We start from the raw sequence: 24,812 nt of genomic DNA, 5'->3' as shown, positions 1-24,812 counted from the left end.
GCAGGCTACAGCATTGTCTCCAGCTAGACTACCTAGAAATCGGCATTTTTGAGGTGTACACAATTTCGTTGCAGTTCGCCTTCAAGTATACCTTTACCACCCAGGGGCATGCAGAGTTAACAGAAAGTCTTACTTTGGAATTGTTGGTAAGAGATAATTTTAACCGACAGCAAAATCTGCTCGAACACAAAGCTTCCTGAATTCAAACACAATGTGACGGCGTGTGCGTGCCGTCGAGTAAAATATCTGAACTTGCACACTTCTGGGCCGTTCGGGGAGCTGCAGTTGCTCAAATTACGTATCTGTTTATATGACAGCACCGTTTTAAACAGAGAAAATAGAAGCGACAAACTTTAAGCACGTTAAACACAGAACACGAAATGAGTGGTGCAATGGGCTTTTTGTGTGAGCATCGTTCGCTGTGGGATCGCATATAAAAGAAGTGGATGCAGACCCTGCACCCGACATTTTGCACTTACCCTCCCGACAGCTGGCGCTTCTTTCACGGAACTATTCGAAGAGAACGCAGATCAGGCTTTGTAAAAAGCACTCGCGCCCCCATCTTTCGTCAGGGCACGCCCGTGAAAAAAAATAATACAGCGTATCGGGACCCACATCATCCGAAGTTCGCATGTTCAAATAATGTGTAACGAGATATGACGAAAACTAGACGACGAAAATAATCTACCGGTGGGTAAACACGAAAATAAAAAAAAATCGAAACGGTAAAAAGAGAGTTGAAAGGCGATGAAAGTGGAGCTAGACGACAGGAGAAAAATGTAAACATTCCACCGTCTCTGTGAGTGGGAGCACGATCGAGTGGGTTAATTAATCGAGCGAAGAGTTATAGCCAGACGGTTCTGTCAGCTGAAGCAATTTTCGGGCTGCTCTTGAGCGTGTTTGCACAGCGCACGAACGGAGAGGGCTTTCCGTTCACATGAAAACACGCTACGTGCTTGATTATTTATAAATTTATAAAGCGCCACTTTATTAGGTGAACGGCCACGTGTGTCACCATCGGTCACACTTTTGTTGAGGATTATGACAATCTGAATTTGTCAATACAGCGGGGGGGGGGGGACATGCAGCCGTGTTTCGGTCGCCTCGGCGACACGCATACATAAGCTCATAGCGTCGCAGAAATACTGAACGGCGGCATGTAAATTATTTTTGCAACATCGGGTTTCCTCAGGAACAGTACAGTCTGGAATATAGAAACATGCTATATCGTAAAGGCAAGCTGTGGCAAATTCTGTCATAATATGTGAATAGTTCGCGCTGACGTCATTCTAGCTGTCGTGCAGGAATATGCGAATAGTTTGTGCTGACGTCATCCTAAAGCAGCCATGCAGAAACCCCAGCACGATATGGAGCTGCGTCAGTTGCGTCACGTGCGAGCTACCCATTGAGTCTTTCGTTGGCTCACTCGTCTCTCCTTCACACTTACAATTCTTAAGGCTTCTTCAAAAAAATCGGTCCAGATAAAGTTTCAGGTAACTCGCGAATGCCTGTTTGGTATATACAAGCCACACAGGCTCGAACCGACTGCAAATCGATGAACGCCATAATGTTGCTTTACTTTTGCGTCTGATGTGAATGTGAGATATTTGCCTCTTTTATTTATTTTGCCCGCTGTGGCGGTCTAGTGGCTAAGGTACTCGTCTCCTGACCCGCAGGTCGCGGTATGGAATCCCGGCTGCGCCGGCTGTATTTTCGATGGAGGTGAAAATGCTGAATGCCCGTGTGCTCAGATTTGGGCGCATGGTAAAGAACCCCAGGTGGCCGAAATTTCCGGAGCCCTCCACTGCGGCTCTCTCACCATCACATGGTGGTTTTAGGGCGTGAAACAGTACATATCGATCAATCATTCTTTCAATTATTTTATCTTGGTGTATCTTCAAGACGCTGCTTCATGAAGTGGTATAGCATATGCGTGGAAGTCCGCCTCGGTTGATCAGGGGCTAAGGTGCTCGACTGCTGACCCAAAGGTCGCGGGTTCGATTCCGGCCGTGGCGGTCGCATTTCGATAGAAGTCAAATGGTAGACGCCCTGTACTATACGATGTCAGTGCAGGTTAAAGAACACCAGGGGCCGTATACTGTCCAATGTCAGTGCAGGGTAAAGAACACCAGGCGGTCTAAATTTCCGGAGCGCCCACTATACGGCGTCTTTCATATGCATATATGCTTTTCCGACGTGAAACCCCACATAACAATATGATTCCGTATTGGGTACACTTGAAGTTAGTGGTGAATAATATGCATTACGAAACAAAAACTACGATATTGACAGGTTTGTTACATATGTGAACCTATGCTGATAATTGCCTCTATTTCGTCCTCCATAATTAAAAATTAGTCCAGGACGCGAGCACAAAAAGACTCTAACCTTAATAATATTCCAGGGGTGCAACATCCAAAATAGAATTTGGAGCAATTTCTGGAGCAGCAAAATGCTACTCTTGGAGCCCTAAAATCCACATTTTCATCAGGTTACGAGAAAAGTTTTACTTATAAAAAACCAAATTTAGAGAGGTAAAAATAAGAAGGCTTACATTGAACGAACTATATGTACAAACCATCCAACTTGCCTAAATCGTGCAGTTAACATGAGCACTGGTATTTCAATGAAAGTATTTTCCTGAATTACCACCCTCATGAAACATTGAAGTCCACTTTAGAATTTGCCTTCCCGGCAGAATCTTCTTACAGGCTCTGTGTGGAAACAAATGTGGCTCTGTCAAGCTGGCTACCTTGAAATTCAGGAAATTCGTAAAATTGAGGAGTGGGGATGGCGAAAGAACAACTGGCGAACAAGGTTTTTCTTGGAGGGGGAAAGGGCAGCAGAAGCGCCCTTCGCTGCTCCAAATGATTGCCAGAGTAACTCTTTTAAATGCCAGTGATCCCACTAGTACTCACAATTACGCGCCACATTCACGCATGAATAAATTCCATGATTCCGTGATTAGCGCTAACAGCCCCTTCGAAATCACAAGATACATTTTTGCAGAACAATGTACGGCGGCGAAGGCGGCTTGAGCAGCATTTTAAACGGGTTCTTCACATATACAAAATTCGGTATTACGGGACATCAATGGAGGACGAAGCTATATGACTGGTGCCAACATAATAATCATGTCATGTGTGTCATGTAAGAACATGACAACATTCCACACTCATGATGCGCTCGTGGCCGTTTCACTAGCTTCACATATACCAAATTTATTATTACGGAACGGCAATGGAGGACGAAGGTATATGATTGGTTTAAACATGATAATCATGTCATGCGTGTCATGTAAGAGCATGGCAACATACCACGCTCATGATGCACTCGCGGCTGTTTCGCTATCTTTCCCTATATTAAACTTGGTATGACGTGACGTGAATGGACGACGAAGGTAAATGACACGTCCAACATATTCATTATGGCATGGAAGTGATGTATGGCATAATTTACATCCGCGTCGTAACGTTGCGCTGATTTTAAAGTGACGTATCAACCTTCGTCCTTCGTGCTTTGCATATCATAGATTCCCACTGTACCACTGTATCTGCCAATTTGTTTTTTCTTGGCAAAGTAATTGTGAATAGTTTAAACGTCATATTCGTGATGAAAATACGTCACGCAGCAGTGGTAGACCCCGTCACAAAACACTTTCGTATTAACACAACAAAATACAAAACCCGGCACTCATTTTCGTCTGGACTCTTCTACATTACTCCTTCTTTTTAGACACGCACTATAGAACAAGGCGGATCAACACCACCTAGCCTAATAAGTTACTCTACTTCAGTACATGAGAGTTAAATTCATAACATACCATCATGTAGCTCTCCCAAACTATATTTGGAAGAGATGCATGGTTTCTGGTAGCTGAGGAAGAAAATTCGTACAATTGGGGTTAAAACAACGTTCGATGAGAAGTGAGAACTATCCACAATTTCAACGGAATTTCGGCCACTATATAAAGAAAGCTAGTCATAAAAGTAGAGGTGTTGTTAGTATAGTTAATGGGATGCAGAACGCAGAACCTCAATTTATTTCGTCTAGTATATCGCGGCGTTGTAATGCACGCCGCTAGCCAGACGACAAGAATGAAAGGACAAAGACCAAAAAAAGGCGCGCTAATCATAACGGCCAAGAGAGAAAGCAGCACCGGCGTGAAAGTAACAAGGCCGAGTAGCGAAGGAGACCGGGTTACTTCCAGGCAATCAACTTTTCCTGTCTGCGGCAGACGGCGTAGCGCTGTATAGTGAGTCGTTCAGGGGTGAAGACAACATACTCGCGCACGCGTTAATAAAGCGCGTGTCATGGGACCATGCTCTGAGCACGAGCAAGCAATAGTGAGGCAAGTGATCGAGGCAGTTGCGAGCCAGCGGGGGAGGCCGTGGCCTGTGTGGCGCACGGAGCAGTAAATAAGCCGCAACAAAGGTTTGCTCGCGGCACCTTCTCCGCTCCGAGCCAAAGGAGAGGTCGGATGGACAAACTCAATTAGGGCTGGCTTCTTCGCGTCCGCGTATAGCGAGCACGGAGATCGCGAGAGTTAGAAGCGGTGCCCCGCTCCGGGGCTCGTTCTCGTGGCGGCTTCGGCTTCGGCTTTTTTTTTTCAACTTTGGCGAGATATACTATTGCTATTTTTGTTTATCCCGTACCCCACTAGAACATTTTTTTGCTTTTATGCAACCTTGCACTGTGCGTGAAAGCTAGAAAGAAAACTGCCCAAAGGCATGTGAGAGACAGTTGCATCTAGTATCGCTATAGTGATAGAAGGGCATCGAGTTGAAAACTGAAGTTAGCTGTCTGGAAAACTTGCTTCTAGTGTTTGTAAATAATTGAAGCACAAAAGCACGTATGGAGCTGCAAACTGTCAATACGTGTAGCGGGAACGTGTAGTGGCTGGAGATAGCCAGTAGGAAGCACCTGAGGTGTTTTCAGAGCTAACAGGAATTTCGGGTAGAAACGTATCGTCGCGCTGCTCAAACGAGATTGCCAATAGAAGCGATGGTAGAAGCTGTCGTACGTGTGTGATACATCTACAGGTGTTCTGCATCATGAAATTCGAAGAGGACAGCTGAACGTAGTGGTGTGGGAATTATAAGAAACCAACAGGGTGGAAGTTATGATTGTATATATGGAACGCCATCCGGGATTATGAACTGGCGAACAAAAGAATGAGAGTTGACGATTCCTTCAGACGACCAATATGTGCCCGCAGCGATACGTCACGGTACTGTTCACCTGCGTTATTACTCAAAGGCACACACAGACACTAAAATGTAATCGCTAGCGGTCTTGTTGAGCTCATCTACCACGTAACCTGACAAGAAGTCGGCATACTTGTGCACGACGCCAGGCTTGAAGACTACCAAATAGGAATACTCTTCAAGACGTAAAACCCGGTGAGCAAGTCGGCTTTTACCAGCAGGATGTTCAACGATAGCAACTAGAAAAGCGCGTGATGGTATCCGACGACAGAAAAGGGTGGGCAATCTTGCAGCAGTGATTTTTTAAGGTAATGAGTCGTGCTCCCATAATGGGAGGACCGAAACGCGCCTTTATTCAACTTTTACAAATAATTATGTTCCAGGAATGAGGAGAAAATCGGACTTACCGACACATGCCCTGAAACAACTGAGTCTATTCCTACTGGAACAAAACTACAGTAACCACGTGCACATTTACACGGATGGCTCTACTACGCCGTCTAGTTCAGGTGGAGCAGTGGTTATACCATCACAAGGGGTTACTCGGTGTTTTAAGACTTCACGTGTGACAACGTCAACGACAGCAGAACTCGAGGCTCTGCGCAATGCACTGGAACTCATCAATTCAGAAGAAAGACCAGGTAAATGGGCTGTGTTTTCTGACTCAAAACCAGCGTTACAGTGCCTGATATCAGTTCTCCGACGCGGATGCAACGACCAGTTGACCTACCAAACCGTGAAACTCCACCACCTTTTAATACAAAAAGCCCATGACATCGTCTTTCAGTGGTTACCTGGGCATTGTGGTATAGGCGGCAATGATTCTGCAGGTCATGCTGCTCGCACGTCACATAAAGAATCGAACAGCGTTCCGATTCCGCTTTCAAGAGCGGATGCGGCGAGGCAGATTCGTCAACTGGCCCGCAGTCTCACACTGACTGAGTGGAACACACCAAGCATACGACGTACACGACTGCACAAGCTCGACCCTTCACTACAGCTCTGGCCTCCACCCGGATTACATCGAGGTGCAGCTTCGCTTCTCCATCGCCTTTGGCTGGGAGTTGCTTTCACGAAAGCTTATACCACGTTAATCGGAATTACTGACAGTGCGGCGTGCGATGTTTGTGGCACCGACGAAAATATCGAACACCTTCTGTGCCATTGTCCTCGATTTGCCTCAGATAGACAAGTACTTGCCAACGCAATGCGGCGCCTCAATGATCGGCCTATTTCTGTGCAGGTGCTATTACAGCAACGTCCACATGCCTCGACAGCCCACAAGGCAGTGAAAGCGCTGCTGTGTTTCCTGAGAAAGACAGGCTTGTGTGAACGCCTCTGACTTGCGGTAGAGTTCTACACGCTGCAGTGAAATTACTGTCAGTCTCTCCCCCACCCTTTTTTTCTTTTCCCTCTCTTCTCTCTTTCTCGTCTTTCTTGTCCCCTTCCCTAATCCCCCAGTGTAGGGTAGCCAACCGGATGTCTTTCTGGTTAACCTCCCTGCCTTCTCCCATTTTGTGGCTTCCTCCTTCCTCCTTACCACGAAGTAAGCGATCGTAGGTCCCTTCCTTGAAGGTACATCTTAAAGCCGTCCAGTACGAGCTGGCCTGCTTGAAATCAGAGCAGAGAAATCGGAGCACACCTAGTTGCCAAACAAGGAAAAAAAAAGAACACACCAATATAATTTTCCGAAAAACTTCTTTTGGGCTTAGTTGGTTCATAATCATAGAGGTACTTTTACCGCGCAAACACAAACACATCACAAATGTGTGCATCGTCTTTTCGTTTGAGGTGTGTCTGTGTTTCCGCAGTAAACGTACCGCTATAATTTTGAGAGCCTGGCAAGATCTTTGCCCGCATTCATCGTAAAAGTGCTCATTCGCGAATGGTTACAAAAAGATCATTCCACTCAATCCTCACGCTGCGCCTACCGCACCGTAATAATTCATTAAGCTTCTCCTTCATAGGTCCTCTTTGTCGGCAGCCAGCCACATTCGCTAATTATATGCCACACATAAGAATAGCTTGTATATTTATATGGTGAGCATAATAAACATAAGGGGGCTTCTTCCAGCCGCATGCACAGCGTAAGGAAGGCAATCGACAAGCAACACTTACATTCGAAAGATTTTGTGAATTCATTAACTGCTAAACATTTTGAGTTATTTCTGCTTTGTTTTCACTTTCTCAAAAACATTCTCTTGGTGTCTATACTTGAGCGAACGGGAACTCCGAAGCGGTGACAAAATCGCACGCGAGAAAACTCTATCTTTCCAACTATAACTTGTGATGAATTTCTTCTGTTTTTCTGCGCCGCATTCACGAAGCAGCCGGTACACAAGAGGAGAGTTTCTAGTTGTTATCGCCCTCGAATATGGTACTGAACATGCACATCATAGCGGCGAGCGTTACTCGAATTCAACTGATAAATGACGGACGGAAGAGAATGAAGACAAGACTGTGAACAAAGACTTTCCACGCTTGGACGTGTTGTGAGATGAAGTTGCCTGTCGTTGAAAACCCGCCGTGGTTTCAGCTCAATGGGGCGGGTGGGGCTATGTAGGATTGCGTGACTACTAAAGTACTGACACTTGGGCGAGTTGGTGTGGAATAATACTGGATGCGCAACACAAGACACAGACGAGAAAAATATAGGCCTGTCTCACTCGCCCGTGTATATATAGCGTATTGACTATGTACTCGTTTACAAGCCTGCAGACGCAAGAGGCGGGAGTAGTACTCACCACCGTTGGCCCCAGTCGGGTACAGCGTCTCCCTGCTGGGCCTACCGTCATCGCTGAACACCACCAGGATGGGTTGCTTGTTCACGTGGCCTTGGTGTCTCTTGGCGAAGCGAAGCACACCGTCCTCCAACCGTCGGCCGTGTGCCGTTCGGATCGTCATCAGTATACCTGCGCAAGCCCGGTACGAAGGTCATTTGCTGCAGCGTCGATGCTACGATAAGAAAAGTACGCTACGTGTTTATCATTCATTTTTAGGGGCGGAGCTTCTTACGATGAGGGCTGCGCGTCCCATGTTTGTAGTCGTAGTAGTCACCTCTAGTTTAGTACTTATGTCCGCTGAGTGGAGGTACTTGAATGTGATGAATATATGACAAAATGACGCCAGATGGTGGTATTTGAAATGTTCTGTAGACGTACGGATGGATGGACGGAAAGACAGACAGACAGACAGACAGACAGACAGACAGACAGACAGACAGACAGACAGACAGACAGACAGACAGACAGACAGACAGACAGACAGATGGATGGATGGACGGACGGACGGACTTCCCGCTTCAGTCAACTCATCATCATTCACTCAGGGGATATGCTGTGATTTTTTAACACAGCATCCTGCCTGATACATCAGCTTGCTCGTCAGCCAAGAGGCCTAGGTTGCCGGCTATTTTGTACGTTCGTAGTTATACGCAGATATAGATCAAGTTAAAGCAATGCTGCCACTATGAAAGAGAAGTTTTTATATTAAAAAACACAAAGAAACGCCATTACAGCACAAGTCATATTCTAAAAATGCAAACGGTGTTAAATGCGGTACGCAGAACAAAAAGACAAAGGAACGCTTATCTATGTACTGGGTCACTTTGTTTTGTACTTGGGGGCACTGTTGACATTTAAAACGGTAACAAGAGCCCCAAGTGAAAAAGTACTACAGGAAGCTGCACGTACATCTCCGTTTCGCTATAGTGTGCTAGCTGCTTGTAGTTAACCAATGCGAAATGCGCAAGACGAGCACCCTTACGACGAAGTGAACGGCCGCAATCACCAATGGTGATACGAGCATACATCGATGTACCCGTTTAACTTGTCGTTCTCGCAATTAGATGTGCACACTCAACGGAAAAATGCTGGCACAAGTGACCGGTTGCCGAAGTTGCAAGATTGCGACACCGGACGCTGTGTTTTTTTTTCTGATATCGAGTGTGCCAAGCAGATTTCATTTTCCAAAGGAGTGGTGAGCTGGCGGAAAGTGCTCTAACATGCAGCTTTTTTTTTTGGGGGGGGGGGGGGGAGCAACCGTGGTCAAGATACGGTTGCTCACAACTTCAGTATCAACAGGAAAAGAAAAAGTAACAGCATCTTCACGAAGCGATTGATGACGAGTGAGCGAATCAAGCTCTTGATTGATATGTGGGGTTTAACGTCCCAAAACCACCATATGATTATGAGAGACGCCGCGAATCAAGCTCTATCCTAAGGTCCATAATGCATACATTAGGTGTGTTCCCATACTCACCGAAGACGGCTAAATAGACAGCTAAATGAACGGCGGCCATATTAAGTCCCATTCAAAGTTTTACGTAGCCGGAAAATAGCTAGCTCCAAGAAGATGGCATCGTAGACAAAAACTATGCATGTACTTTGCCGTCCAAACAAGATGGCGGCTCAGCAAATCACTCGGATAGATCAGATCTCACTATAGATGTTGTCTTCACACAAGTATACGCATTTCAGACGCCCAATGTAACGTTTATTCTTATATTTAAACAAGAAATAAGCCTGAAAATGCAACAGTTGCGTTTGTCTATCTTAGCTTTTTCTTCTCGACGCTAGGTAGCACCTCGTCGCGTAGACGCCGTCCAGATGTTCTCCATTTCTCGGACAGAATGGGCTTGAGGCTGTCTTGTAAGCTGTCAGCACAGACGGTCTACGATACTAAGAACTGGAAAACAGCCATTGAAGTCGTGGACTAGTATCAAGGATGGATAGATGGAGGGTGGACGCACGGTCTGAAAGACAGATGTACGGACTTACGGGCGCACGAACAGATTCATAGAAGGTCGGACAGACAAATGGACAGATACACAGAAGAAGAGAAAGACGGACGCATGGACGGAGAGATAGATGAAAGGACTCACGGACGAACGAATGGACGGAGGACGGACGGATGGACGTATTGAAGGAAGTACGCAGGGCCTAAGCCACAGGTAAATGGACAGAGTACGGTCTATATTTAAATCATATGCGCGCTATGTATACTCTGTACATGGTATCGTATAGGATGGACCTGCGCTTCGACTAGAGACGACGGCAAGCCTCGACGATAACAGTGAGACATGGAATGAAATATAGAATAGACTTCGAAATCTCGCTATCGGCGTGCTCGTGAACAACAGCGGCGCGCGTCGCGAATTTGCGCCTGCGGTCACCGTTCACCCGTGCTAATCATTTTTCATATGTACATTTTAGTAGGAGCACCTTTTTTGTAACCAACATGTTATAGTTAACCAATAATGTCGTGTACTAGATGAAATAATGTCCCATGAAGAAAAGCGTCCAACGTAAAGGTATTGAGTACACTCCAATAGTTATTCGCCAGCTTTTCTTCACATTCATGCAGTCGATTTGCGCGTGAGCAATGCACTATTTGTCAAGACGACCAATTTCTCAAAAACAAAAGAGAAATTAAAACAATTACGTTTACCATTATAAACTAGTTTTCTTTCATCAAAGAAAAGCTCAAGTTATTGATTGGGTGATTAACTTTTCCCGTTCCCTTTCGACCTTAAACAAAAAAAAACTCGACTCGCGTTCACCAGACAGTTTATGGCATCATGCTCATTTCCGACGGACAGGAGCAGCAGCAACCACGAAAAATTACTTCGAAATGCCCAATTTTACCGCCTCTGCTCAACACAAGATATGCTACTAGCAATACTACTGTCTGATCATAAGGTTGAAGGTTGCACTACGGCAGTTTTGGGTGCGCAACTGAAGCGCGCTTGAATCCCCCATTTTCGCAAAGCTCACAGTTTGACGCTGAACCCCTTTACTTTGCAGAAAAGCAGATGCTATATGAAATCCCAAAGTGATTGTTGTGAGTTTTGCGTGACTAGTTCTACTTACAGCATTCTGCGCCTATGAGCCTATCTCACAATTGAGTCCACCAGTTTAATAAAATACGTCTTCTCCCGCTAAAAGGAACAGTGTGTAGACGCAAAACAGCGGGCGTTAATGTTTAACGCACTGGCGGTGGTATTGACGCTGGCGCTCATCGCGGCATAGCGCAGGAGAGAAACCTGGGGAGGCGCAAAACACGCCGTGATGGGCCGGTGTTTCCTACTGGAACATTCCAATCGCTCTAATGGGCAATGAGAGACAGAAGACTCCAATTGGACACAAATACCCGCAGTCCACGTTTAGTTAACGTGTACGCTGCGAATTTTATATGTTCAACAACGCACAGAAGAAATATCTCACCGGCACTACCTGGGAGTTCAAGATCCAGTGCCTATTTATTCGCGGTGGCCAGTGAATGATTGTGTAGCGCGAGCAGTCGGTTTTTAATTGCGAAGCATTTCCTGGTGAACTTCGGTGACTTTGGCCGCATCCACCCATCCATCCATCCATCCGCCCGCCCATCCATCTGTCCATCCGCCTACGACTTTTAGCTCTCCTGGCCATTGCGATAATCGCATCTATACCAAAATTGGTATGGCACAACATGACTGTATGACGAGCATAAATGACTAGTCATAACATGAATATCATCAGATGTATATCATTATTGTCATTATTTACCATGGCATGGTTTTGCTGCTCTTGCGGTGGCTTCATCCACATGACATATTGCAAACCTGGTATGCTATGGCATGACTGCATGGCGAACATAAGTGACAGGCCCTTACGTAGAAATCACGACATGCATGTCGTGTACGCCATGACTACACGCCACGCTCATGGTGCGCTTGCGGTCGTTTCACTAGCATCACATATACAAAGTTTGGTGTTGCGAGACCTGAATGGGTGACAAAGGTATATGACTGGTGCAAACATGATAATCATGATATGCGTGTCATGTAAGATCCCGACAACATACCATGCTCATGATGCACTGGCAGCCATTCCGCTAGCTTCACATATACCAAATTTGGTATTACGTGACGTGAATAGATGACGAAGTTAAATAAACCATCCAAACATGATAATCATGACACGCGTGTCATTTAACACATGATTACATGCTACGCTCATAGCGCACTCACGGCCGTTACGCTAGCATTACATATACTAAATTTTGTATTACGTGACGCGAATGGACGACGAACACAAATATCAGGCGCAAACATGATAATCACGACATGGAAGTCAAGTGCGGCATAATTTAAATGACAACCACTGCTTATGCTATTATTGCAAACGTAAGTGGTGCCGTCGTTATGCGACTATAAACAACATACTTGCGTCTTATCTAGATAGTGAGTACGCATAACATTTCGATAGTGAGTACGCATAACATTTTGTTTTTGCTGTGCTGTATACTGCCTTCGTCCGCCTCGTAACGTTGTGCTGATTGTAAAGTGACATATCAGCCTTCCCTAGCATGCCTCACATATAATTAATTTTCACTATACGTGAGATATAGAAATTGTTTTCAATCAAGAAACTCACTAGCAGACGCTGCCTGCGTCGTCGTTGCGAGGGGAGAGAGAAGGATCGTAGGATAGGAAGAGGAGGGGACGCACGTGCGCAATGGCAGTGTAAATGCCACGGGGAGGAAAGCCTGTAGGACAGGGAGTGCGAGCGCAGGTTAGCAGATGCTCCCTGTGTCGGCGTTACAAGGTTAGATTATGGGAGCATAGGACTTGAGAGAGTGATGGAGGGGACGCGCATGCACAATTGGGGTGTTAGCGCCGCTGGGAGGAATGCCTAAAAGAGAGAGAGGGAAAACGAGCACAAGCAGGTGGCAGGAGAACAGTGGAGAGAGAAACGCACATTTGTTGAAGAGAAGGAAGGAGCATGCGTAGCGTGAATGCGGACGCCGCCGAAGACGCGGGACATAGGCCTGACCAAGAGATGCTTCTCAACTAAAACCTTCAAAAAGCCGTAAAACCAAACCAGAGCACCAGACGCCTAACTCTAAGGTCACAGGTATGGATCCTGACGCCGGCAAGTTATCTTTTTTCCCACTTTTCTTTCTTCTCATTTACATTAAAGCTACTTCTGGTAACATCCCCTATAACTCTACTGGCATCATTGTCTGTTAGTTCTCATTTATATCGTGTATAACAAAGAAAACGGGCTCTTATATTTACAGTTTTAACTTATTGCTTGCCACTGAAAAATAAGGCTTCAAGCACTGTAATGATTATTTCAACTTGCTAGAAACAGCTTCTAAATATGCTCGTGGAAGCACACATATGCCTGTGAGCTTATAAAGGCCAAATAAAACTCAGATAAATTTCAATAAAAGGAGTTCATTTTCTATAAACCGGCGAAAATGTACACATACTCATGTATGAGACTCGCATGGAGGAATAGTACAAAAAAAACGAGGAGAGAATACTTGCGGCATACCCCTTTATTAATACCTTTTGAGCGGTTTACATGCAAACAGAACAAATAAAGAAACCGAAATTTATTGCTCGGAACGGCAAAAAAGCCGAACAAAGAGCAAATTGTGAAAAATCGAGCATGCCCCTGGTGGCCAGCGACTGGCACGCACCTGGAAGGGGGAATATATGCGCTGCCTGGCAAAAAACGCACCTTCCTTAATGTTCGCAATTTGTCGGCGCGCACAACACGCAGCGCCGTTCGACCGGGGCTTCCGGACCTTCCCTGGAGCGCCATCTGCGGACCGAAGGTCTGCTGCTACTGTAAACGGCTTCGGGCATTAATTGTACCTCGAGCCTAGAGAGACGCCGGAAGAAGCAACGGCCCTGAATAACGAAGGGGAGTGAACAAAGAGGATGAACCACAGCAGCAAGGAACGCGTGCATGCGGAGCAAAGGAAGACGAAGAGTATGCGCGACAGCACACCCCCTCCTCAACCCTTCCCCACCCCACACACACACACACACACACACACACACACACACACACACACACACACACACACACACACACACACACACACACACACATATATATATATATATATATATATATATATATATATATATATATATATAGAGAGAGAGAGAGAGAGAGAGAGACACAGTTCAGCGGTTGCCTCAATTTTATTTCCAACGGTTTCCACCGGTGGACCGGTCTTCGTCAGGGTTTGTCTCTTCTTTTCCCGAGTACGTTTGACCCATGGAAAACAGTTCTCAGTGTTTATATATATATATATATATATATATATATATATATATATATATATATATATATATATATATATATATATATATATTGTAAAGAAGAGGAAGTACTCCGGCGCAGAGGCAGCAGCATCGAGTGTGCAGCAGCGGCTCGAGCTCGGAAATTGCGGCTGGTGCATCGCCTTCCAAGCCTTCCAAGCACCAACCTTTCTGCTTAATAAATCTCCTTTATAATTGGTGGAGACGTGCCGGGTACCGTCCCTTACACCTTCCCGCTACCATCCTGGAACTCCGTTCTCGACGGCTACCTTCTGCTATGCCGGACGCCGATCAGCAGACGCTTCCATCTCTTCCGGCCACCTGTCCAGGCAGCGTTCCTCAGCGGGAGCCTCCAATCTTCAGTGGAACAGATGACAACGACGTTGAAGAGTGGCTCTCGACTTTCGAACGGGTGAGCGCTTTAAACAGATGGACGGACGCGGACAAGTTGACACGCGTTTCGTTCTATCTCACGGGTGTAGCCAGCCTTTGGCTTAGAAACCACCAGGCAGACGTCCGAACGTGGCCGCAATTTAAAACGTCGATTGTAGCAGTCTTCGATCGACCTGCCGTCCGAAAACACGCGCACAAGAAACGGGTGAAACCTTTACAAGTTACATAGAGGACGTCGTCGATTTGTGCAGACGCGTGAACGCCGAAATGACGGAAGCTGAAAAATGTAAGCACATCCTCAAAGGGATTGACGACGACGCTTTTCAAATGCTCTTGGCGAAAAGCCCGACCACTGTTAACGACGTAATTAGCCTCTGCCAAAGCTACGATGAATTGCGGAAGCAGCGAGCGCTGACAAGACGTCCTCCAGCGCACGATTTGGCATCGCTGTCTAGTGCGATCAGTGGTCATGACCACGCGTCACTAATGGCCGAAATAAAAGCATTTGTCCGCGAAGAAGTTGCACGACAGCTTTCCTTGGTGCCTTTCACACCAGAAGCTACCACAACTTTACCATCGTCTCTACGTGACGTCATTCAAGGAGAGGTCGCCGAGGCCTTACCAGCTGCCCGCGAGCCTAATCTTGTGGCTGCTCCTCTCACCTACGCCGCGGCTGCAGCCATGCCAACTCGCAAGGCGCCTGCGCCTCCGTTCCAGCCTCGCGCGAGCTATCCCCCAGCTCCAGTTCACTGGACCAGCACTAACACCGCCAACCTATGGCGCACCCTCGATAATCGCCCGAAATGTTACACTTGTTGATACCCCGGACACGTCGCAAGGTATTGCCGCCGCCGGACGCATATCACCAATGAAAACCGCCGTGAGCCTTTCTTCCCGCTTGACTCCAACGCGCGATACGGTTCCTCCACTCCAATGCCAGCCCGCTACCAGGACGACCACCGCCCTCGGCCGGGACGTCTTCGCTCGCCCTCTCCACGCCGCCGCTCGCCTTCTCCTATGCGTCGACGGCCCGCACCTAACGAGGAGGAAAACTAGACGACGCAGTTCCTGAGGCAAGAACTGCGCAAGTTTCGGTTTGCCCAAGTCCTCATTTGTCACCTACCAATGTTATTGATGTGTTCGTCGAAAATATCCCTACCGTCGCTCTTGTAGATACCGGTGCAGCTGTTTCGGTAATAGATGCTGGATTTTGCCGCTCAATTCGTAAGGTTACGACGCCTTTCTCCGGATTATCGCTTCGCACAGCCAGTGCTCAACCTGTTCAACCGACCGCAGTATGTACAGCCCGCGTGACAATTCAGGACGTTCTGTATACGATAGAGTTCGTTGTTCTTTCATCATGCTCCCATAATATTATTTTGGGATGGAACTTTTTGTCGCGTCATAACGCCGTAATCGACTGTGCTAGGGCTGAGGTCGAATTTTGCTCACTGGATGACCAAGCGTCCGTCGACACCCAGTTTGCCGCTAAACTTGTCGTTAGCGATGACACCTACATCCCTCCATGCTCTTTTGCGTTCGTGCAGTTTCATGCAGCGCCATATCCGACGGCACGGTCTTCTTCACACCATCTCCAATATTCGTCGCCCGAAGAGCTCTCCCCCTGCCTTTTGCTGCTCTCGATCTTGTAGAAGGGTCAACCACAATGCCAATTTATAATCATGAGTCGTCGTCTTTATCTCTACTTTGTCGCGAGTGCCTTGGCCACGTCGAGACAATCAGTTCTTCCAGAATTATATCCGTCCCCGATGAGGTGCCTTCTACCTCCGTCTGTGAACTGGCTGTCGTCTCAGCGCCTGACTCAACGTCGGCAAACATATTTCAACCATTCATCGCAGCAGATTTGACATCTTCGCAGCGTTCACAACTCCTCACCATTCTTGAGAGCTACCGCCACTCTTTCGACGTTGAACAAACATCTCTCGGCCGTGCCTTAGCAGTAGAACACCACATCGACACTGGGTCCCACTCACCGCTGCGACAACGACCATATCGCGTGTCCGCTACAGAACGCCGCGTCATTGCTGACCAAGTAGACGACATGCTTCGCAGAGGCGTCATTCGACCTTCACAGAGCCCATGAGCGTCTCCGGTGGTTCTCGTCAAAAAGAAAGACGGTTCTATTCGTTTCTGTGTCGATTTCCGGCGATTGAACAAGATCACGCTGAAGGATGTCTATCCACTACCGTGCATTGACGATGCTTTGGACAGTTTGCAGGGTGCCGAGTTCTTTTCCTCGTTAGACTTGCGGTCAGGCTACTGGCAGGTGCCTATGGCGGAGGCCGATCGCCCGAAAACCGCTTTTGTCACGCCAGACGGCTTATATGAATTCACCGTCATGCCCTTCAGACTTTGCAATGCACCTGCAACGTTCGAACGAATGATGGACAACATCCTGCGTGGACTAAAATGGAAGATATGCTTGTGTTACCTCGATGATATCGTGGTCTTCGCCCCTAACTTTGACACACACTTACGTCGCCTTCAGCACGTCCTTACTTGCTTAACTAACGCCGGTTTGCAATTAAATCTCAAAAAATGTCGATTTGCCATGCGTCAACTGAACATTTTGGGTCACGTTGTTTCCAAGGAAGGCATCCTCCCGGATCCCAAGAAATTGCGAGCTGTTACGGCGTTTCCTAAACCTGCCACCATCAAAGAACTTCGAAGTTTCATCGGCTTGTGTTCGTATTTCCGGCGATTCGTCCGAAACTTCGCGTCTATTATATCACCTCTCACGCAACTTCTCAGCAGCTGTAAAGACCTCTTATCGTGGTCCCCTGCCTGCGACGAGGCTTTCAACACCCTGCGACGGCTTCTTACGACGCCACCAATTCTACGTCATTTCGATCCTGAAGCGCCAACTGAAATCCACACCGACGCCAGTGGTGTAGGCCTGGGTGCTGTGCTCGCACAGCGTAAACCGGAACATCAGGAATACGTCGTGGCATACGCTAGTCGCACACTTACCACACTTTCTGTGACGTCACACTTTCTGTGACGCTGTAGTTGCTGAGAGCAACTACAGCGTCACAGAAAAGGAGTGCTTGGCCATTGTGTGGGCCCTTGGAAAGTTTCGCCCATATCTATATGGTCGTTCTTTTGACGTCGTGACCGACCACCACGCGCTGTGCTGGCTTTCGACGTTAAAAGATCCATCTGGCCGCCTCGCTCGCTGGGCGTTGAAAATTCAAGATTACGACATACGCGTGGTTTATCGGTCAGGACGGAAGCATGCTGACGCCGACGCCCTTTCCCGTTCCCCCTTGTCCCAGAATGCCACAGCTGACTCCGCTTGCGATTCCACATTGTCATCGCTTGACTTTGACACCATTGCTATCGAACAACGCAATGACCCGTGGACTGCGTCTCTCCTCAATCATCTCTCCGACACTTCTGAACTCCCAAAGACGCGAACGCTTCGGCGCCAAGTTCCACACTTCTCGATACGTGACACGCTTCTCTATCGACGTAACTACGCACCAGAGGGACGCAAGTGGCTGCTCGTCGTTCCACGAACCCTGAGGTCGCAGATTTGTTCCTCTTTTCACGCTGACCCACAATGTGGCCACGCAGGAGTCTTCAAGACCTACGAAAGGCTTCGACATCGCTACTACTGGCGTGGCATGTATACCTTCGTCCGCAACTTCGTCCGCTCTTGTGCCGAATGTCAGCGCCGAAAATCTCCACCACACGCCTCCGCCGGTGAACTGCAGCCTTTACCATGCCCTTCCCGACCCTTCGAACGGGTTGGAATAGATATTTATGGGCCACTTCCATTGACTCCGACTGGCAACAGGTGGATAATAGTTGCTATCGATCACCTAACGCGCTATGCTGAGACCGCTGCTTTTAAAACGGCTACAGCACAAGAGGTTGCCACTTTCCTATTACGTCATTTTGTGTTGCGTCATGGAGGCCCTCAAGAACTCCTCAGTGACCGCGGCCGTGCCTTTTTGTCCGAGGTCATTGAAAAATTGCTCGCTGAGTGTGCTATTGTACATCGCACATGTACCGCTTACCACCCACAAACCAATGGGGCTACCGAGCGCTTTAATCGTACTCTCGGTGACATGCTATCTATGTATGTGACGCCTGACCACTCTAACTGGGACTTAGTTCTCCCATTCATTACATACGCCTACAATACGGCAACGCAAGCGACAACAGGCTTCTCCCCTTTTTACCTCCTCTACGGCCGTCACCCCTCCCACACCATTGACACCATTTTGCCCTATCGACCAGACGCGTCCGAGTGCCTACCGATCTTGGACGCCGCCAGACACGCAGAAGAATGCCGCCAGTTAGCTCGTCGCTTTACCTGCGATGACCAAAACAGGCAAAAGGCAATTCGTGATGCCCAGACCTCAACTCCCGTTTTTCTTCCGGGTTCTCTTGTATGGCTGTCAGTGCCGCATTGCACACCTGGGCTCTCTTCCAAACTTCTGCCAAAGTACGATGGGCCATATCGTATTGTCGAACAAACTTCGCCAGTAAACTACCTCATTGAGCCTCTTACGCCACCATCAGACTTGCGACGTCGCAACCGTGAGGTTGTACACGTACAGAGGCTCAAGCAATACCACGGTTCAACGCCGCCAGCACAGGACTAAGTCGCCAGGATGGCTCCTTTTTTTCTCCGTGGGGCCATTGTAAAGAAGAGGAAGTACTCCGGCGCAGAGGCAGCAGCATCGAGTGTGCAGCAGCGGCAGCAGCATCGAGTGTGCAGCAGCGGCTCGAGCTCGAAAATTGCGGCTGGTGCATCGCCTTCCAAGCCTTCCAAGCACCAACCTTTCTGCTTAATAAATCTCCTTTATAATATATATATATATATATATATATATATATGTGTGTGTGTGTGTGTGTGTGTGTGTATGTATATATATATATATATATATATATATATATATATATATATATATATATATATATACATATATATTGAATGAACTTGCAGATAGCACATTTGAAAAGGAAATCATATTTACTAACGTTTCGGCCGTGCCACGGCCGAAACGTTAGTAAATACGATTTCCTTTTCAAATGTGCTATCTGCAAGTTCATTCAATATAGAAAACACCCGGACCTTTCGTGCCTTCCCTTCAAGTTCTATATATATATATAGTGTGTGTGTGTGGCGGGCGTGCTGCATGCACACTAATTAGTGAATTAATTAGCTCACGGCACCCCGCTTTCTTCACCGATTGATTATATGTTCCACCACGATCCGCTGACATCGAGCCATACCGCTCATGATCGCAATCTCGTCCACCTAGGTCACGCAAACCAAACGCTTCCGCTGTCCGACCTACGCCGTAAGACGAAAGCGGCGAGTGGCTACACAGTATATGCGCGAAGGATATGTAAATACCAGCGCCGGCCACGTCTACTTTTTTTGCGTTATGTTGTATTCACTATTGCGTTGTCTTTTACCGCGAACGAAAACGACTGGTCAGCCTCCGGTAGGTTCAACGACGTCAATCGCATAACTGAACTCCGCCACGTCTTCGAGCATGTTTAACCGCATCGCAATTGTGTACCCAGTCGAAGCCGAGGCTCTTTGCATCGTATTACCTGATTGATTGATATGTGGAGTTTAACGTCCATAAACCATCATATTATTATGAGAGACACCGTAGTGGAGGGCTCTGAAAATTTCGAACATCTGGGTTTCTTTAACCTGCACCTAAATCTGAACACACAGGCGTACGGAATTTTCGCCTCCTTCGAAAATGCAGCGGCCGCAGCCGGCTTTCGATCCCGTCACCTGTGGGTCAGCAGCCGAGTACTTTAGCCACTAGACCACCATGACGGCGCCATCGTATGAGCTGTACGCTCTTTTACGTTTGTAATGAATCTTGATATTTAGCTTACTTTCATTGGTGAAGCACGGAAACTGGAGATGAATGACAACCAACAAGCAGCAATTCACTAAGCTCGGCAAGTTGGCCACAGCGACAATCGCCTGGTTCTTATTTTTTCATTCTTTCTCCTGAGTATTACAAGATAAGATACTAAACTAAGGCTAAGGTCAAGGCAGCGAAAAACAGCGCGGCGAAACACGGCACAGTAAAAGACATGGACGAAGCGCTGACTTACCAACAAGGTTTCTATATATAGCATACGCTACATGAAAGGAGGGACAGGAAAACAGTGACGTCGAAGTTCTTTGATAAAATATTTATTTCTCAATGGTCCTGGCTTCAGTGATCATGTACCAACAGGCCCAAATAAGCACTTCAGTAAGGCGAAGGTGTGCCTTGTCGATATGGTGGCGTATTTTTAAAAACGTTTGCTGAGAATGAAACCTAAAAATATCGATGGCAGCTGAAAATTATTGGAAGAGTGTGGGGGAGTCGCTACAAACAACTATAGAAAAAAGAAAGAAGAAAAAAAGGAAGAGAAAGGAAGAAATAAATTGATTTATGTGTGAGGTTCAACGTCCTAAACCACCATATGATTATGATAGACGCCATAGTGAAGGGGTCAAGAACTTTCGACCACCTGGGGTTCTTTAACGCGCACCCGAATCTAAGCACACGAGTCTACAGCATTTCAGCTTCAGCCTCCACGACAGAAAAAAAGAAAGAAAGAAAGAAAGAAAAGGAAGACAGGAAGAAAGAGAGAGAAAGAAAGAAAAAGGAAAGAAAGAAAGGAAGGAAGAAAGAAAGAACGAAAGAAAGAAAGAAAGAAAGAAAGAAAGAAAGAAAGAAAGAAAGAAAGAAAGAAAGAAAGAAAGAAAGAACTTTTATTCCTGCGTGTAAAGGTATATGGTTTAGCAACCACTCATGCCAGCATCTGCCGTACACTGTAAGCAAACATTAGCCGAGATTGGAGTTTATCCAGCATATGAGCACCCAAAACTCCCCTGCCCCAATTGTTTCCTCCCATGTACGGAGTGAACTTGGCACATGTCGTCGTGAAACACCCCTGCTTAATAAGAGTTTATGAACGACATGACCTTGTTAAACTTCCCAGGGAGTTTCATGTCACGTGGTTAAAAACTTCCTATAGGAGTTCGAAAAACTCTTTTTGGTCGGGACGTGCGTGCGTGTGTGTGTGTTTGTGTGTATGTAGAGCACCTGTTTGCACGTCGGTGTGAAAGACCAGTGTTTTTTTGTGGCTGACCGTGTGAGCATCTGTCAACGGGCAACCAAATCATCAGTGAAGCGAAGATTTGCAAGGAGCGGTTGGTGTGTAGTGTGAACATTTCGAGATATTTCGCACCGTTGAACCACGCTGGACATCGGTGGTTGATTCCGCGAGAAATCGGCACGGGTTGAAGAGTTGATTTTTAAATTTGACAGCTTCTTTTATATTTTGTTCACATACCACCCAATAGCGCGAAAGTGCACCTCGTTTTTTATTAACTGCATAGTTTAGGAGAAAAAAGATATTGAACTTATTTTGTACAGAGGGACTAATTTCGTTTCCTGTCATTTTTGAAAGTTAACAATATAAAAAACACAAATATTAGCTTGATGAAGATGCATTTTTTCTTTTATATGTACGTGTAACGAAGAGTGAAGCAGCATTGTTTGAAGCTTGTATGATGAAGGAAAGTGTTTGGGAAAAATATCTGAACAGGTGGCATTTTTGAAAAGTTGCTTGATTTCAGATTTTTTTCCTCCTAAGCTAAACCAGCTAGTGTGTTATAACTTGGCTACCTAAGTGGAGGTGCTGACACCCCCTGCAAAGTTGTTTACGCCGCGTGGCGCACATGTTTCGCGCAGAAGCCGTATTTCAAGGTTTTGACTATTGAGCGATAGGTGGCGTTGTATACGCCAGCGGCAATCACCACTATCATTATTATCATGGTTGTTACAGTGGTAGCACCAGCAGTGACACCTGGCGGCAGGCAAGCCTTGGTAGCGGCGCGCAAGAAATAAGCTGGTCTCTTTTGCGCGTGGTGGTTGCCGCGAACGGTAGTCTCTAGCGTGAGTCCCCGGTGCGTGGCACCGCGGGCTGCGCGTCGGGGGCCCTCGTGGTAAGTCAAGCGTTGGCGACGCCGCCTTGGGTGTGTGATTGTGTTTGTCGTGTTGTTTAGTATTGTGTAAGAATATCCTAGCGTGTTGATCACGATTGATTTATAATAATTCGGCGGACGATATCGTCATTCTAAATTAGTAAATAAATGTATGTTGTTGTTTGGTTTGTATCAACCACGTCTGCTGTGTCCGTCACTCGAATAGCGTGGTGCTTGCCAATTCAAGACCCCACACCTATTACAAATTAATGTTTATATTATTTCCTGTCAATACCAGGGCTGTAATTCGAACACATAGTTTTGTGATTGGCCTAAAACTTTCAAATTTGTCGTCGGTAAAACTAACTGAAAAATAAATATTTAAAAAAACACACCTTCGATTTTTTTAAATCTCATAAAAAGTTCTTCACAGAAGAAAGAAAAGGAATATTTAAAAGCATATTTCATTATTTTTTTGCAGCGACAATAATACATGTGGAACTTACAGCTTTTTGAGCATGCATTTAGGCAATAAACGTATGAGAAATCGAGCTAAAAGAGTGGGCTTGAGCTTGTGAGTCGTTTGAACAGGACTATATTTACAGATGAAAAGCAGACTTTGTAAACGGGAATCACCGTTTTAAGCGCGCCCTTCTGAATTACCTCAATTTGCCGTTTCAAGGCGAGCCTTGACATCCCCAATTTTTTGGCACCTCTGTTGCTCACCTCGGTTACATGAAGCAGCTATTACAGTCATCTGCTTTGAACGTTTTGGTCCAGAACACTTCAATGGGAATAGGCTCGCGAGAGGAACCACCGAAACATAACGAATATTGAGATTCGGTAACGCTGCTGCCGCCTCCTCAACCTGAACACGGTTTACCGTTTCTTTCCCCGGTCGCCTGCTCAACATTTTCATGCGCGCCTCCTCTTGTAGGCAATGTATGATAATATAGAGCTTCAACTATAGTGAACAGTAACAAATTGTAATTTGAACGGAACATGATTTAGTAAAGCCTAGACAACACGACACCTCACTCTCCCGTCGAAGAGCGGCAAGCTTGGGAGTGATTAAGCTGGTATCTGAAATGATGTAGAAGACTACATGGCTGAAGAATGTCCAAATGCTCTATGCAAATGGAGATTACCTAGAGACCATTACTTACTTTAAGATTATTTTTGTGCATATTTTCGCCACGTGTCACAGGCCTATGTTTTTGGTGCGCTTAGTTAACTTCACCTAACGATACAAATTATGGTCGTATTTTGTTTCTGTCAAGCATTGCTGTAAGTGATCTGAAAAAAAGTGCAGCGTTTTGAGCACACCATGGCTTTTGTTCAATGCATTCCTCGGCTTAAGAGGGGCTAGGGGAGGGGGTATTCCAAGTGTTCATGAGGTCCGTGGTCCTATGCTGGTGTTAGAGCATTTTAATACACGGCGTTGTCTGCAACTATGTATGGACTGCCTTAGAGTGTGTCATTATGCCTTGCTCCTCCGCCATGAAAGCTGAGCGAAGCCCACCAAAAATGCGTCTTTACAGAATTTTGTTTCTCAGTGCGCTAATATGCTTCTCTTCTGAAAGTAAAGTCATGTTTAAACGACTCAGAAGCTCAATACCACTTTTTTTATCCCAATTTATCATGCGTTTATCGTCTATACGCAAAGAGAGATGCCCTCTTTTTGTGCTCAGACATTCAAGCAGCTTCATCATGCAATTCTTCGATTCCCCGCATTTGAGAGTATTTACTATCGGCAATTGTACTTGTCCATGCAACCACTGAAGCCTGCGAGGATTCCACAAACAGTATGCATATGCAAGCGAAACGTACGCCCGAAGTGGAAGCTGAAAGGTCGGCCTTCCAAGAAAGAGCTGGGTGTAATGCAGATGTAGGTTAAGACGCAAGTATGCAGCCGTGTATGCAGTTATAACCCAAGGAGAGCTAAAAGAGCAGAGTATCAGGGAACAAACGGGTGTTAAAGACACCATAGTCAAAATCAAGAAGAAATGGTCATGGGCTGCGCACACAGCGCGAAGGCCAGATAACCGCTGGTCATTAAGGATCACAGACTAAGTTCCAAGAGAAGGCAATTGATTGATTGATTGATTGATTGATTGATGTG

General features: G+C 46.4%; 1 protein-coding gene across 1 annotated transcript in view; it reads right to left on the bottom strand.

Moving 5' to 3' along the window:
- The window catches only part of LOC119160925 (bone morphogenetic protein 2), a 450,804-nt gene that overhangs the window by 61,546 nt on the left and 364,446 nt on the right, over nt 1–24,812 (bottom strand). Inside the window, exon 5 of the mRNA XM_037413203.2 lies at nt 7,952–8,119. Coding sequence (XP_037269100.2) covers nt 7,952–8,119 — 168 coding nt within the window. The remainder of the gene's footprint in view (nt 1–7,951; nt 8,120–24,812) is intronic.

The sequence above is a fragment of the Rhipicephalus microplus genome, chromosome X (genome assembly GCF_043290135.1).
Source record: "Rhipicephalus microplus isolate Deutch F79 chromosome X, USDA_Rmic, whole genome shotgun sequence".
Classification (NCBI taxonomy): domain Eukaryota; kingdom Metazoa; phylum Arthropoda; class Arachnida; order Ixodida; family Ixodidae; genus Rhipicephalus; species Rhipicephalus microplus.
This window is presented reverse-complemented; position numbering and strand designations above follow the sequence as displayed.